The sequence below is a fragment of the Mustela nivalis genome (assembly GCF_964662115.1).
Source record: "Mustela nivalis genome assembly, chromosome: 15".
Taxonomy (NCBI): Eukaryota; Metazoa; Chordata; class Mammalia; order Carnivora; family Mustelidae; genus Mustela; species Mustela nivalis.
The window spans coordinates 59,748,832-59,765,423 of NC_139034.1; the positions used below are offsets into that span (position 1 = coordinate 59,748,832).

Sequence of the window (16,592 nt, forward strand, 5' to 3'; positions counted from 1 at the left end):
TGTAAGTGGAAGACCACTGGCTTAGTACTGAGGCCTGCCCACCTGTTGTGTGAAGAAGGAATACAAGCCGAGGATTGAACGTTTATCTTCCCTTTCTTTCTCGGGCCTTATTTTCCAGGACTCGGTGGTAAAGAACACCATTAAAGTGTCAGAGACATTACTCTAGAAGCCTGTGGTTTTGAAGAAACCATATTTCTTAAAATGTGCTATTTGGGACATACGTTTCCTCTGAGATGAGACTTTGGATACATACGCGAGCACTGTTGACCTACCCTGATCAAACTGTGGCATGTTCAAGGTTTAGTACTTTGCCTCTGACTGAGCTGGGGAAAGACTGAGTCTGTGAAATTGTCTAGATAAGAAGGTATGATGTAGAAAGCATGCCCTTCATTTTGAGAGGGCAGGTTAAAATGCCCAAGAATTCAGAGTTAAGGAGCAGAATATTTTTAAACTCTCCTTTCTCCTAGTTAGCTTCTAGAACATTCCCCCTCTGGATTTAGAGTATGGTTTTCCTCCAGCTAGCTGTAACTTTTCCGTACGTAGGCTTCTTTAAAAAAAAAAAAAAAAAAAAGCATTATAGTTTGTGAATGCATGCCACAAACTGCAAACTTTTTTCCTGTGCTTGCCACAGCCCTACGTACTATTAAATGTCCCACAAACATGCCTTGTCACATGGGAATTCTGCAAGCACCAAGATGTTACATGACTTGCTCCATAGGAGAGCCAGCATGTGGCAGGGTGAGACTGGAATTCTGGTATCTGGATTCTTGAGCCAATCTCCTTATAATCTTTTGTTGGTCTTTAAGTTATGAAAAATTGCAGTAAAGAAGTACACCGTTGGCTGTCATTGCTATATCCCAACACCTGAAATATCCTTACAATGCAGTTCTGTGTGTTGGCCAACTGTGGCCATATCTGGCCTTCAGCCTGTTCTTGTATGGCCTGTGAGATAAGAATGCTGCTCATGTTTTCAAATACTTGGAAAAAATAAAAATTTATGACCCATAATTTTTATGAAATTCAACTCTCAGTGTATATAAATAAAGTTATATTGGAGCACGGTCACATTCCTTTATATGTAGTCTTTGACTGCCATATTGCTGAGCTGCAGAAGGAAGTAGTTGCAACGGAGACTGAATGGCCAGCAAAGCCTAAAATGACGACTAGGCTGGCCCTTTACAGGAAGCGTTGGCCCACCCTTGTGATCTCTGATTTTCACCAGCATTGAATACAGCCATCTGGCTCTTCATTTAACTCCCTTTACCAGGATCTTACCAAAGACCTCTAAGATTCCCCAGTGGCAGATGACCTTGCAGTCAGTAGGGTACAGTAGTCCCCCATCTAAACAGAAACACCTTTCAAGTTTTAGACTCATCCCTTGTTACAGATCCCGCTGGGCCATCACTTGGACTTCTCCAGTGGGGGGTCAGGCCGTTTCTACTATGCTGGTTCTGTATTCGAGCCTCTGCCTGTGAGCACGTTTATTGCCTTCTAATTTACGGATCAAGGAGGCCATTATTGTGTTCTCTGTGTTCTCACTAGCTCTGCCTCCCAGTTGTGGGGGAGGAAATAACCCTCCGTTCTCCCGAGGCCGTTCGCTCCACCTTTGCTCTCTGTCCCATTCCTCCTGATGTCCAGGACCCCGCGTCGGTGCATCCCCTTTTCTGTAGACTATTGTTTTCTCCACTGTTTCTCTTCTGTTCTCGTTCTATTAATATGCTGGTCTTTTCCCTTATCCTAAAACTCTCCTCCCTTGAATTTCATGCTCTGCAAACTACAACCCTGTTTCTTCCTATTTTTATGGCCAGATCTCTCTAGAAGGAGTTATTTTTTTCTTCCTCATCTTCTATCTGCTTGACCTTGTAACACGGATTTCGGGCTTTAGCTCCTCTGTTGAATCTGCTCCCCTCAGTGGCCCAGTTGTCCAGCGAGTTGCTGTTTCTTAGTCTTTATCCTGTGGGACCTCTCTGCAGTAATTCCCATATTAACGGCTCTTTCCAGGTTGCTGTCCCTCATTACCTTTAGTGTTTGGGGGCTCTACTGATCCTTGAACTCCTGAATTCTCTCAGTGACCTTTCTTGGTCTCTGTTACTGAGTCTCCCTTTATCCACTCGTAACTGTTCCTAAGTCCTTTCCTTAATGTATATTCCCGTGGGTGATTCCATCTCCGCCTGTGGCTCCATCTAACATCTGCTTGTTCATGTGCCCCAAATTCTTCCTCTCTAGCTTCTTTCCCGAACTCTCAGCTCCTACATCGCCGGCACGTCGGCATGTCCTGTAACTGTCTCAGACGGCTCATCTCTCCTCTCATGCAGCGTGCGTATCTCACATTGCCCATCTTAGCGGATGGCTTCAGTGTCTTCGAAACCGTGGTGTTAGCCGTGGCCGCTTCCTTTCCTCCACTTCCTGTATTCATTAGGGTACCGGTGACTCCTCCTCTGCTCAGCTGTGGCTTCGTTAACATGGTTCTCATCGAACGTTCTGCTGATCCGTCTTGCTACCTTGTGATGTCCCACCAGCTCTGCTGTGAAGCCTCCTAACTGGTCTTCCCGTCATCACTCTCTGTCCGTATCGTCCATCTTCTAAGTGACGATTTATGTCCTCTTCATAAAGTGTGTATCTGACCATGCCTTTCTGCTTTTCAGTCAGAACATGAATTGAATATTAAAGCGCATCCTCTGAGGGCAGTAAGAAGCTGCTGGGCCCAGCTCTCCTCCCTCGAGCCCGTGCCTCAGTCCGAACCACATTCGCCATTCCTTGGCCATGCTTTTTGTCTTTGTCTTGCTTCCCTGGCTTCACATAAAAGTTATTTCTTACTGGAATGGCATTGTACCCTGCAGGATAAACCCCTCAACCTTCAAGAGCCATGTTGAACATAATGTCTTCTGGTGAAGTCTTTGGACTCCCTCAGAAAGTGAGTCACCATCTTTGCTGTGTGAGCGTACCTCACGGTGCCTTTGTTCCACTTACTCTGTCACGTCACGTGCATATCTGTCTGACTGGCCTGCCTTCCGCACTAGCTGGTCTTCAGAAATTGGAGTTGGGGAGAGGTGAGCAATCATCATATTTTATCCATCTCCGTATCGGCAGCATCTGGTACGTTAGAGCCCCGTGGTGGGGGCCTGCTCAATTGACTAGAGAAATGAATTTTATTTTATTTTATTTTATTATTATTATCATTATTTTTTAAAGATTTTATTTATTTATTTGACAGACAGAGATCACAGGTAGGCAGAGAAGCGGACAGAGAGAGTGGGGGGGGGGAAGCAGGCTCCCTGCTGAGCAGAGAGCCCGATGCGGAGCTCATCCCAGGACCCTGGGATCACGACCGGAGGCGAAGGCAGAGGCAGGCGTTAACCCACTGAGCCACCCAGGCACCCTGAGAAATGAATTTTAAAAAGCCAGTGGTAGCAACGGGGCCAGATTTCTCAGAACAGCTGTGGAGCAGGGAGATAACCATGTGCTGTGTGTGTCTTTGGAAGATATTTGCATCATTGCTGGAGACTGACCTTTCATGTTTTTGGGTTTGGGGTCTTTTAATATTTGAATGAAGGAATGATCTGGAGGTGCTCTGTAAATATTGGGTGTCTGAGGCTTTCTGGAGAACTTCATGTTTTTTGTTTTTTTTAATTTTTGGCTCGGGGTAAGTACACAGGGTCTTGCCTGTGAAGATTCCCTTAAGAGTTGGCCAGTCTCTCAAGGAAGATCCTGGGTTAGGCAATGAGGGAGGAGAATATAAATTGGGGTAGCTGAGAGGAGCCACGAGCAAGGAGATACAAACTTATGACTTACTTAGATAGCAGTTCTGTGAATTTTAATACAGCAGATCTGAAATGTGGTTTTAATGAGTTTTCATCAGACTTACTAAGAACTGAAGAAGTAAAACATGTCGTATAGGGCTGCTCTAGACTGTTTTCTCCACACTTGCTGGGATCATCCTGGCCTTCTCGGCGATGACCCTGCATCTCCTGCTTCGCATGAGAGAGAAGAGGATGTGGCGGGTTAGACTGAGCCACCGCCCTGCAAGCTGCGGTTCTGCCTTTACCCTCTTCCTCTGAGGGGTGAAAGGGTAGAAGTAGGAAAGGTGAGGGCTTGTTTCCTAGAAAAACCTCCTCCCGTATCCTAGTGTGCTCCCGCTGCTGTAACAAAATTCCACAGAGGAGGTGGCTTATAAATGGCAGTGGTTTTATGGCTCGCAGTTCTGGGGGCTGGCCCCTGCGATCCCGAGCTGGTGGGGTCCAGGCTCGGGCTCAGAGGGCCGTCTGCCGGGTTGCGCACTTCTCCTGGTGCCCTCGTGTGTGGAAAGGGCTTGGGAGCTCCGTGGGGCGGCCTCTGTAAGGCACTCGTCCAGTTCACCAGGGTTCAATCCTCCGGACATAAGCTTCTCCCAGAGGCCCCACCTGTAATACCTTCCTCTTTGAGGGTTAGCATGTCACCACGCATTTTGGGGGACACAGACGTTCAGACCACAGGCCCTGATTCGAAATGCTGCTGCACGGTTAGAAGCCCGCAGAAGAAGTAAGAGCGCTGCCCTCCAGGACTGACTGCTTCACCTAACTCAGAGGCTACACCGTTGGAAGTGGGGTTGATAGAAATTCCATGAAACGCTCTCTTAGCTGTTGGTGAACAGTTTCTTTGACTGTAAGAAGTGGTAGCGTTTCAAGAGTCTGAGGAAGCTGTGTTGCCTTCTTGCACGGTTTCCTGCCCACTCTTGTTCTCGGCACATCCCTTCACCTTAACTGTGCCACGCAGCGTTGCAGGAATGAGCTCGTCATGAGAGCGCGACCCCCATTTGATCTTGATGTGTCCGTGACCCAGCCGTAACGCCTAGCCCTCAGTGATATAAAATCACTTAGCTGGACACCAGAAGCTCACACGAACGTGAACACAAAGCTCAACAACTTAGTAGTTATTAGGAAGTATTAAAAAATTGTGCTCCTATAGGTGTATTTCTTCATGGAGTCTTTAGCTGGGCTGAAAGGTCAAAACTAACTTCTATCTTCAAAGATACTGTGTATATTGAATTATAGTTAACAAGTTTTAAAAGTTGAGCAGAATCATTTAGAGGTTAAGGTAGGAATGGTAGAATGGTTTGAAATAAGGAATCTTAGGAAACTCGGCTTCGACTGTTTACTGTATGCCAGACGGTGTGCTAGGTACCGAATGGCTCTCTCTGTAGGGAGAAGAACGTGTGAGGAGGATTGTTCCTGGAAAGTATTCTAGCCCTGCCTTATTGTTGAGCTCGTAGCTTCATGGGGCACCAGTCTTTTGAGGGTTGTCACTGAGCTCATTCGATCAGTTACACCTTTTCCTTTTATATAAATGAAGTCATATTCTTTCCTAAATTTGATTTTGATTCTATGCAGAAACCTATATATTCAACAAAAATTTGAATATTTACTGTGTTTTCTATGAATTTAGGTAAGATATGGAAGGAATGTCATTGTTGCTGGGCACTTTTTTATTAATAGTTTTCAGAGTAGAGACATAAACTTAGATTCTTTCTTTTTTTTAAAAAAATTTTTTTTTAAAGATTTTTATTTATTTATCAGAGCGGGTGGGGGGAGAGCAAGCACAGGCAGACAGAATGGCAGGCAGAGGCAGAGGGAGAAGCAGGCTCCCTGCTGAGCAAGGAGCCCGATGTGGGACTCCATCCCAGGACTCTGGGATCATGACCTGAGCCGAAGGCAGCTGCTTAACCAACTGAGCCACCCAGGCGCCCCAACTTAGATTCTTTCTTAAACCTATCCTGTCCTTTGTGAATTTGCTCTATATTATCACTGGACCATTTAGCAAATTAAAGTTTCTTTTGGGGGGTGTATTATACTGAATGATGTACAAAAATAGCTTCACAGATTTGTAATTTATTTTTTAAGTCTGGCAACTTTAGAGATGTACCAAAAATAATTGACCATTAGACACTATTTTGGCAGAAAGAGGGACCAGTCTGTACATTAGTACTTGATCAGATTTTTTTCAGTAGAAGATGCTTTTTAGAGGAGGGAGGCACGGTAGAAGGTTTTGCTGCCCGAGGGTGTTAGCAAGGAAGCCGGAAATGCTAGAGTGGGCAGCAGGGCCCAGTAGCCGGGAAGGGTCCTGGCAAGATGATCCCGTGTGCCTTCCAGATCCTGTGTGCTGTGAAGAGCCACCGCTGTACTTTAATGGAGGAAAGAAATACAGTTTCAGTAGTATCTGACAGACGCAGCTGTGGTTGTGAGTTCAGAGCAGGCTGGCGGGGGGCAGGCTGGCGCGGGCAGTGGTAATGAGGGGTAGGCTGGTGGGGGCAGTGGTGGTAGGGGGCAGGCTGGCGGGAGGCAGTGGTGGCAGCCACAGGCTGGCTGAGGAGTAGACGGGCGTGCATCTGGTGCAGGGTGGCGAGCATCTCGATCCAGAAGCTGCATGCGGGAGAGAGCGTCCCGGGAGGCAGCTCAACTTAAGGTGTTTGGGAATGAAAACCTTCAGTGCGCCCTGGTGTTTGGGCCTAGCTCTGCTCTTCAAGGGTCGGAATAGAACCAAAAATTAGGAGTCCATGCCACCTTCAAGTTTGAAAAGCATTGGAGTTACAGGTAGCACTTTGTAGTTGGGAGTATAAGACAACATAACTGCTGTTCAGAACGTTATTAGCGATTTTCTCCTATAACAGCACTGTCTTATTCCATTTTTAGGGTCATCGCAACCATCACTGAGCCTCTCAAATAACTTACCATACTCATATGAAAAGTCCATGAAATTGATTGAAAAAGATAAAATGGCCCTATAGAAGGTTCTTTTGTTTTATGCTCTAATGCTTCCTGGGGGCACCTCACTGGCTCCCTCAGTAGAGCAGGTGACTCAATGAGTTCAAGCGCCACATTGGGGTGTAGAGTTTTCCTCAAAAAACAAACAAGCAAACATAAAAATGCGTCCTGTTCTAACTTGTGGTAATCCTCCGCTGCATAGTGAAGCATGACTAGGATGTGATGGCTTCCGCTCCTTTCCCCCCTCTGACTCGCCACAGCCTCGGGCACTGTTCGAAAACTGTTGTTTTGTTAGCTTGCCCCCAGGGTAATTCTCCTCCTTCTTCTTAAAACCCTCCCTGCCAAGGACAATGTAGAGCATTCTTTCTTGCAATAGATGCTAATTGTGTTCTTAGTGGGATCTTGCTGTCAGAGCCACAATCACTGTGCCATTGTGCCGGGAGGCTGGGGCACAGTAGTCACTGTGCGGAGCAGTGAATGCTGTTTACTCGGGATGCGTTGTCGCCCGCATCTGTGGGTGAGAACACGCAGTTACTGTAATTTGCCTGGCAAGTGATCAAACATCATCTGTTAAGCCAGTTAGCCGTCACAAAGACTATTGATTTTCTTTTTTAAATATAGAATTTTAATGAGAAACGTGGAGTCCTAGAGATTGAAGGTGTGAGAGTGGTTACGTCTCGTATTAACCCCCATCTTTCAGGGTATCTGGGGATGAGGTTCACGTATCTCGAAGTTAAGGGACTGGGAATGCTGGCTTCACGGGTCTCCGCTCGTAGTGACATATCGGGGAAGTGAGGTGACTGTGAGTTAGGGAGGAGTCTTCTCCGTAGTGGCCCTTTCCAAACACTCGCGAGTTCCAAAAGTGGGGTCACTGTGGATGCAGTTTCTTCGCTTAGCTCGTTCACCTCCAGAGGGAAATGATTTTGTTTTACATAGTTGTTGGAATAGGATGGTACTTAAGGCAAGAACTCTTGCTGAAACAAGAGGAAACGTTTTGCTCTTTTAGATCACCTTGGTGATTGTTTGCAAGGATGTTAAGAATCCCAGTGTGGGAGCCGATGATTTTCTCGGTCCCCACGTCCCACAGTTTCTCTCTCTTCACCCCACTGCCCATCTGTGAACACTTTTCAGCTGTCTGTGCATCAGCAGTGCTGGCTGAGAGTGGTCTGGGGCCTTCCTGTCACAGCAGTCCCCTGTACACTTGCTTCTCCAGGTTTTGTCCCATTTCCAGCAAATACAAACCCAGTTATTGCTTTAAGTGAAGTTTAACCTCATCTGTATTTCTTAGGTGTTCCCTCCTGTCCTGCTTATTAGTACATGTTGAAATGGTTGCTTTTCAGAAAAACAGATGTTCCTAGCACAGTAATTTGCATCCCTTGAAGGGAGAGTATGTGACGTTTGTTGCTACTTAGGTTTTTACAATTTGAGGTCTTTTTCACGATCACTAGAACTTAGGAATAGCAGGGGCGGCAATTTGGGAGATGGGATGTAAATTAAATAGGCCAGGTGAAATAATGTAGGAATTAAATCATTTGCCCACTAGAGGTAATATTCCTTTTTGGTCCTTATTTTGAAGTATTGATGTAATAGTATGTACCATCCTATCTTTCATGTTACATAAGTAACACGTGTTCCAGATAACTGGGAAAATATTTTTTATAAAAAAATAAACAGCAAATCACCAGCTGATCTCTTCACCTGCCATCAGAAATAGCTGTCATTAAATTTTATATCCTTCTGTGATTTTTGAATTGTTTTTCCCTAAGTCTTGTTTTGGACTCATGGCAGCCATTCAGAAAGGCAGTCGTCCTGTTAGGTTTGTCCTGTAAGCCAAGAGCAGGTTCCTATAAAAAAATTTTGACCGACATTTTCTGATGCTAAATGGGTTGGGAATTAATTTTAGGAACAAAAAGATATAGGACATATGTAGTTAATATTAACATTCCCCACAGTTTCTAATTTTGACATTTTTAAGACACTGACCTTTTATATATACTATAAAACACTTAAATCCTTGTGCAGAAATACAGAGTAGAAAATAAACATTTCCAATGTAGAAATTCAAAACAAGTTTTCATTATTACACAGGTATATTGGCTTTAATCAAGCTGATTACTAATTCTTAAATGAAGGTATCCATAGGAATTCACAAATGGCCTATACTTACATATTTCTGCCTTAACAAATGGAAGTCATTTAAGATATCTTTATGAAAAGTTGCTTTGTCTTTTTTTTTTTTAACCTCTTCCCTTTCTCCCTCTGACAAATCAACATCTGCTTCCGGATAGCTAACTGCTGCTGTTTATTTTCTGCTTCTGTGACAGCGAGCCGATGGCGGAATCCCTTCTCTTCAAAGGTCTCACTGGCTTTTCCTTACAGTCCTGTTGCAAGACTCAGCCCTTATAGCAATGGCATTAATACTCCCAGCTTCTCTAAAACCTCAAATAAAGCAATACTAACACCTGAAAGAACAGGTAATCTTTCAACTTCTTGACTAGCTGCTTGCCTTGTCAGTCCTTAAGAACAGCATAAATATCCTCTTCTCTGGACAGTGGAGGGCGATCTTGTGCTGGACAGTGTGTGCTGCACACTTTGGGTACAGAGAGGAGCCCAGCAATCTGTGTTTTAGCACCAGTAACGTGCTCTCCATTGTGTGTCGTAGGCAGTTTTCCCTTGTTAGCAAAGATGTACGTGTCTGGTGACGTTTCTGAATGCCTAACGTGCTTTTAACATTCAGTGTTGAACACAAGTTAGGTATTTTGTTAGGATTCAGGAAGATAAGGCTTTTGTGTCTTTGGTTTTTTTAATTTTATTTTTCTGATTACCTTTTTTTTTTTTTTTTTTTAATGAAGCCAGGGCTATGCAGAAAAAACAGCCACAGTACCTTTTTGTGAGATGATGTTCTCTTCCTTTCCCTGTGTCCGCACCGGTGTGATTCCATTCCTACAGCTTTTCTCCCTTTGGGTCCTCTTCTTCCTTCGTTCTCTTACCCAACTTGTTGCTTTTTTTTTACTTTTGTGGGTGACTACAAGTCTCCTGTGACTGCTGTGCTCCCTCCTTTATTAAGGTTTTGTGTATGCTTCTGTGTATATATGCGGGTCTTTTCTGTGTGATATTTGTATTCAGAGCATGGCTTGTACCTGTTTGAGAAAAATTTATTTGATTATAATTTAAAAATCAGTTACTACTGGAGATAAGCATATCTGATTATTAATTGAAAGCGAACATGGATATGTATTATATAATGCCTTTAGATCTCTACTTCTGTAATGGGGTGCGGATTTCAGCATTGGTGACAGATGTTTATTTTCTAATTTTAACTCCGTCTACCCTCTTAACAGTTTTTTCTTGGTGTATAGTACAGAGTGATTTTTTTTTTTAACTGTGAAAATTGAATTTGTAAAAACAAATTGTTTATGTGAATTATGGACATGTGAAAGATATGCATATTGTCTCCCTGTTAAATAGTGATAGGTCGGTCATTTTGGGGTGACAGGAAACTAGAGAAAAAGTTGCTGACTTGATACAGGAAATGTCAAGCATGATGTAGACACCCGTTCTCCAGGCTAAATAATAAACTTGTTTGCTTTGGGTTTTAGGTCACAGCTCCAGGGGCTCCCCTCTCAGCCCCCAGTCCTCTATAGACAGTGAGCTGAGTACTTCGGAGTTGGAAGATGATTCTATCTCCATGGGATATAAGTTACAGGATCTCACGGACGTTCAGATCATGGCTCGTCTCCAAGAAGAAAGTACGTTCTTTTTAAATTAGAAAACTTCTTGAACTAGAGGCTTCTGCTTGGGATGTAAGGAGGCAGGGAGGCTCAGGCACTTCTCCCCAGGCAATGGGTAGACATTAGATGCTTTTTCTCATACCAGCCCACCTTGGACGTGGGCATTGGAAGGTGTTAGGATGTACAAATGTATTATATATAAAGGCATCAATCAGAACGCATTTGATATAAAGACATTGTGGTGTAGCTGCTATGGAAACTGTTTCTTAAAAAACCCAACACGCAATTTCTATAGGCCCCAGCAAATTGTAGTCCTGGGCACGTATCCCAGAACAGCAGAAATTTGTGTTTGCACAAATAGCTGTACATGTTTGCGGTGCTTCATTTGTAATAGCCCCGAACTGGTGTGACCCCAGATGCCCTCTGGGCAGTGCATGATTCATGAAGCTGCGGCGCCCCATACCCTGGAGTGGCCCCGCACACTCCGCCGCAGGAAGGGGCAGACTGCTGGTGCCGGCGGCATCTTGGATGAGGCTCTGAGGAATGATGCTGCGCGAAAAAGGATGACTTCAGACTGCATAATTCCATTTCTGTAACATTTTAGAATGAGAAAATTTTAAAAATGGAGGACAGATTAGTGGTTGATGGCATTTACAGACAGGATGTGGGATCTTGGGGGAGGTGGATGCGGTGAAAGGGCAGCACGAGGGATATTTGTGTTTTGCAAGTTTTTGGAGCTGTTCGATATTTTGACCCTGGTGGTAGATATTTGATCCTACAGGTGATAAAATGCAGAGGACTTAGTCCTTCCATGTACTGAGTAAAATTGGGAATATCTAAAAAAAAAAAAAAGTTGGGTTTATATCACAATATCCCAGGTGTCGTATTATTCTGGTAATTTTGCAGAATGCGACTATTGGGGGAAGCTGGGCAGACTGCACAAGCAGTCTCTGTGTTCTTTGAACTGCATGTAAGGGTATAGTTATCTTAATATAAGCTCAATTAAAATGCATTAATAAACTTCTCAGGATAAATAATGATTGAAGAGAAGATAATTAGAAATGGGACAGTTTATCAGTGGTTCTGCAGTAAAGTTAACCTGTCATCTAGGAGTGAACTATGGCAGGGGTATTTATTATAAAGGCATCAAGAGGCACAGTGAGCTGTTGAGCACTGGATGGGGCTTGGTGTGTTCTGGAGTTATCTTTTTAGGTCAGCATAAAGTAGAAACAGCCAACTATCGTTTCACTGAAGCATGACCATTTCCTGCTTTCAGAATTAGTCAAGGCTATTATGAGATACAGTGTAATGATTACGGAGAGTTTCAGAAGATACACTTTGAGGGGCAAAGAGACGGTTTTATGTTACTATTCCATAGTAGTAAGATAACAACGACTTATTCTGAAAACATATGGCTAAACGATTAATGTCACTTCCTGCTTTTAAGAAATTGTGGTATTGGTAATAAGGTGAATAATTAGAAACTTCCATTTTGACTAGTTTTAGATGGTTGTCATTTGGGATGGCCCCAAACTATTGAAGTGTCAGTATGCTTTGAAAAAGATAGTATTAGTAATAAGTAGGACAGAGAAGCGACCTTGTAAGAAAATATTTTGTAGCTTGGGTTTTGAACTTTGCTTTGACTTTGGAAAGTTGGGGCTAGGGACAGGAGGAGTTCCTCCCCGGTAGGAGATGTGATTATTTTTATTATCTAACCCATAAAATACTATTCATAATGATGATGCGTAGCTTTTCCTAAGTATCTCTCCAGATTTCAGAAGGGATCATTTGGGGAAATTGACAGACACTGACTGATGAACTGTGGCAGTATATCTAGTCTTCTCTGGAATTAGGGCGGTCTTTTTGCAGAACAGAACATTGTAATATTGGACACCTGTTTGCTGGGTAAATGTGTCTGTTTTCTTGGGATTTAATAAACCATGAGCAGGATAATGGCTCTTAATTTGAGTTGTTTACCTGGCACACGTTTTCTTCTGATACTTCATTGCCACTTAATTTTTGCTAGGTTGAACAGTCTCCATAGGTAATACTGTTTCTTGTTGTCCCAGGTCTCAGGCAAGATTACGCTTCCACCTCAGCATCTGTGTCCAGACATAGCTCCAGTGTGTCACTGAGTTCAGGAAAAAAAGGGACGTGTAGCGATCAAGAATATGACCGCTTCAGTCTGGAGGATGAGGAAGAATTTGATCATTTGCCACCACCGCAGCCTCGTCTTCCAAGATGTTCGTCTTTCCAAAGAGGCATTCCCCACTCACAGACTTTCTCCAGCATTCGGGAGTGTAGGAGGAGCCCCAGTTCCCAGTATTTTCCTTCAAATAATTACCAGCAGCAACAGTATTACTCACCTCAAGCCCAAGCTCCAGATCAGCAACCAAATCGGACCAGTGGAGGTAGGTTATATGTGCCCTTTGGACTTTAATGTGCTTTGAGCTTTATGTGTAGTAGGAAATGGCTTTTAGGTCAATGTAAATAATTAGTAAATGTTTCCCAAACTTACGAAGTAAGTCTTTAGGACCTTATTGGTTTGGTCTAAGTTAAAATCTAAAACTGACCAGCGTCTGATGACGTGTCCCAGATTTACAGATTTAGGGCTTCAAAAAAACACTGTGATGTGGCCACCACAGAATGGGTCATGCGTGGGGGGCATCTTTGTGCGGTGGCTCATTCAGGGCAGGATGGGCAGGGGGTGCTGGTGGAGTTCACAGGGGAGTCCCATGGAGGCCTCCACGCCGAGCCGTGGCTCCTTCTGTATCCCACCAGCTGAGTGTCCGGCCTGTTCCCAGCACGGAGTGAGGAACGGGAAACGTACCCAGTGATGCTCATGTGCGTCCAGATTAAGACAAGTCTGGATGTGTCTCTCCCTCGGACGTCTGGAAGTGGGGTCTGTGTAGCAGGAGGGGTAAGGAGGCTGATGCTTGGCTTGCTAACCGCAAGTTGGTCTGCCCCAGTGTCACGTGGTGGTCAGAGCACGTGTCCTCTCCTGTACGTTTTCCTTTCTTCCACTTCGCCATTTGTTTTCCAGGACTTACAGTCCTTGACCTTCAACAAACTGTAGGGAGAACAGTCAGGTCCTCTTCTAAGCCTGGTATGCTTTTACAATAATGACCAGCCAGACTTCATCCACAGATCCCATACAACATGGAGAAATAAACCAGATATATAATTATAATTATAGCTTCTGATCATTATATAGCGCCATTTCTGGGCCCAGGAGTGATTAAACAGCTTACTTCAAAGTACTGCAAGGCCAAATACAGATCGTATTTGTGATTACCCGTTACCATTTTTTTTAGTTTTCACCTTTTCTTCTTCTGTATTTTTACCTTTCATGCTAACTGAAAGATCATTTGAAAATATTGAACATTTAGTCATAATTTCACTTTGAGAACCTTTAGATTCCAGATTTAAAAGAAAAATCGGCAGCTATGTCATGTCATAGTAACTCAACTTACTCAACCTCATAATATCAGAAAAAGCAATATGTTTCATGTACTTAATCAAAGTCAGCCTCATTTTAAAACTGAGGAAAAGCGCCCTAAGAATTGTTGCTCTAAAGGTTGTCAGGTGTCCTCGAACAGCCCAGCCATCCTGCAGATGCCAGCTCCGCGTCTTGATCAGCGTTGCCAGCGGATCGTTGTCTTACCTTAGAAAAGTGGCTTTACCTTACACCAAACACCACGGTGAAAAAGATTAGGTTTCCTTGGAACTGTGCTATGATGGTTCCTGTTAGGAAAGCAGAGACCTATCACCGCTTAGTGTCCTGACTGTGGTAGTTTTAGTTTTCCTTAAAGTCTCCACATACAAAGGAAAATGGACTACAGAGGCAATCGTCTGGACTGGACTTGTGCCACCTAGTAGTGAGAGCACAGGCTCACGAGTCCAGTCCCATCCTTAAAGGTTTCTCAGGTCTGTGAACTTTGATTTCTTTGGCTATCAATGGGCCAGATATTACCTCTTCTTAGAAAACTTAGGTATAATTTTGCATCAAACCACCTGGTGCGTATTCTTCCAACTTAAGGAAGAAACAAAATAATTACTCTTATTTTGGAGTATATGTACTGAAGAAAGGGAAAAAGGTTGCCTCCCACCCACTTTTCAAAGAAAATAGGACTCACTGGGGCGCCTGGGTGGCTCAGTAAGTTAAGGGTCCAACTTTTGATTTTAGCTCAGGTTGTTATCTCAGATCAGGAGACTGAGCCCCGCATTGTCCTTCCTCCGCGCACGTGTGTGTGTGTGTGTGTGTGTGTGAGAGAGAGAGAGAGAGAGAGAGAGAGAGACTCAGGTGAGCCTTTATCTGTTACCACAGAATATCATTTGAGCAAAAGTGTGAAATATGAATGATTACTTGGAAACTATCAAATATTTTTCTAAATCACCAAAATAGTATGGATAGGAGAGAATAATTGTTCAATCATTGATTCATTTAAAAATAATTAAAAAGAAACCAGAAATGCATGTTTATATTTATTGCTTCCATAGCTCCTACACTACCTAGATTCAGAAGGGAGGGCTCTTAAAAAGTTACCAGAGTATTTATAGGGGTAAAGAATTAAAAGGAGCATATTTGGAATCATTTGCCAGATGTGAAAAATGACTAAATCTTGTAGGATCTTTACTCAATGTAAAGGGAGTTGATTGGGCAGGGATTGTCGGTGGCGTGATGTAAGCACTGTTGGCTCGAGGCCCTCCCTTGCACCCTTGTAATGATTGGGAGGCCAGATCGGATTGGTGGGTAACTGAGTATCTCCCTTCCCAAGGATTCTTTAATCTGTTTTCCTAGAGGGGTAAGTCCTGGTGTCACTTCATTATGAGAAAACTCATTCAAATTCTTGCCTTGGTCTATTCCTCCAGCTTCCTGCTGCGTTCTCAGTCCTTGAGGGTAAATTGCTGATTTCTTGTGAAGATAGAAATAGAGTGTTATTTTTGATTCCTTGAATATTAAAGTATATATGATCATTAACATGTTCCAAATTGTTTGACAGGAAAGGGTACTTCATTTCCAGATGGTCCCTGACACAGCTTGGAGGTCACAGCTAAACTCCCGGAGGAGTCATGTTTTAAATATTTACACTTGGTAGCCTTTATTTTTAAGAGCGTATTTCACGTTTAAAGCTTTGTGAAGCTGACTTGATGCTCACATGAATAAAGATTGGTTTTGAAAGCCAGATGCGTCTGGATGAACAGATTAGAAACCTAACCACCACATCTAATGCGTGAACCTTGATTGATCATTGTTTAGGGGAAGAAGTTTAAGAAAGACTTTCTTAATGTTTGGAAAATTATGTGTATGGATTATTAAAAACTGTTGTTATTTTGTTTATATTCATGACAGTATTGTGATTCTACAGAATTTTCTTAGGCGCTTCCAAAGATTTCAAAGTACCTGAGTACAAATTTCAAAGAAAAGAATTGCAGTTAAGGAATGTCATAGTTAGGGACTAACTTATTAAAGTTCAGAATATTAGGAAGAAAATGAATCCCGTGTGCTTCATGGAAGTCAAGGCATCATATTAAAATTGAGGGAGAGGGTCACAGGTCAAGATGTCTGCAGCTCTTGTGTGGTTTAACAACCACAAACAAGTGTGTGTTTATATATGGAGATGAATTAATTATGGCAGAATGAAAACAACTAGTATATCTAGGTGGAAAACAGATATTTATGATACTACCTTTCAGCTAGATATATGGAAACTTTTATGGTAAATAGTTTGGAAACTTAGAACTACAGAAACACAATGCATATTCTAAATAATGGCTTATCATTCTTTCCCGGTGCCTCCCTTCAGCTTAAATATATATAATCGAAGTAATTTAGTCTTGTACTGAGAGAGGCCCATCTTTCATGCCAGTTATCGTGATATTTAGAAGATCTAAGCGTTGACTCTAAGATTTATCCATTCTCTCTCCTTTCTCCAGCATACATATTAATAACATTTGCAGAATGTATAAATGCCTCCTACCCGGGGTTAGCAACTTTAGCAAGAATTTGGGAATATGAGGCCTATAGTTGTTAAAAGTAGGTTTCAAGGAGATAATGAGGAAAATGGTCAAGAAATCTAACAGTAACTGGCAGTGTCTGAGCATAATTACTCTAGAAGTATCC

General features: G+C 43.1%; 1 protein-coding gene across 2 annotated transcripts in view; it reads left to right on the plus strand.

Moving 5' to 3' along the window:
• SLAIN1 (SLAIN motif family member 1) overlaps positions 1-16,592 on the plus strand; it is a 58,708-nt gene that overhangs the window by 32,299 nt on the left and 9,817 nt on the right. Inside the window, exons 3-5 of one of the 2 annotated variants that reach the window (XM_082701624.1) lie at positions 9,062-9,211; positions 10,337-10,486; positions 12,538-12,879. In XM_082701624.1, the coding sequence (XP_082557750.1) occupies positions 9,062-9,211; positions 10,337-10,486; positions 12,538-12,879 (642 nt within the window). The remainder of the gene's footprint in view (positions 1-9,061; positions 9,212-10,336; positions 10,487-12,537; positions 12,880-16,592) is intronic. The other variant, XM_082701625.1, reaches the window with a different exon arrangement.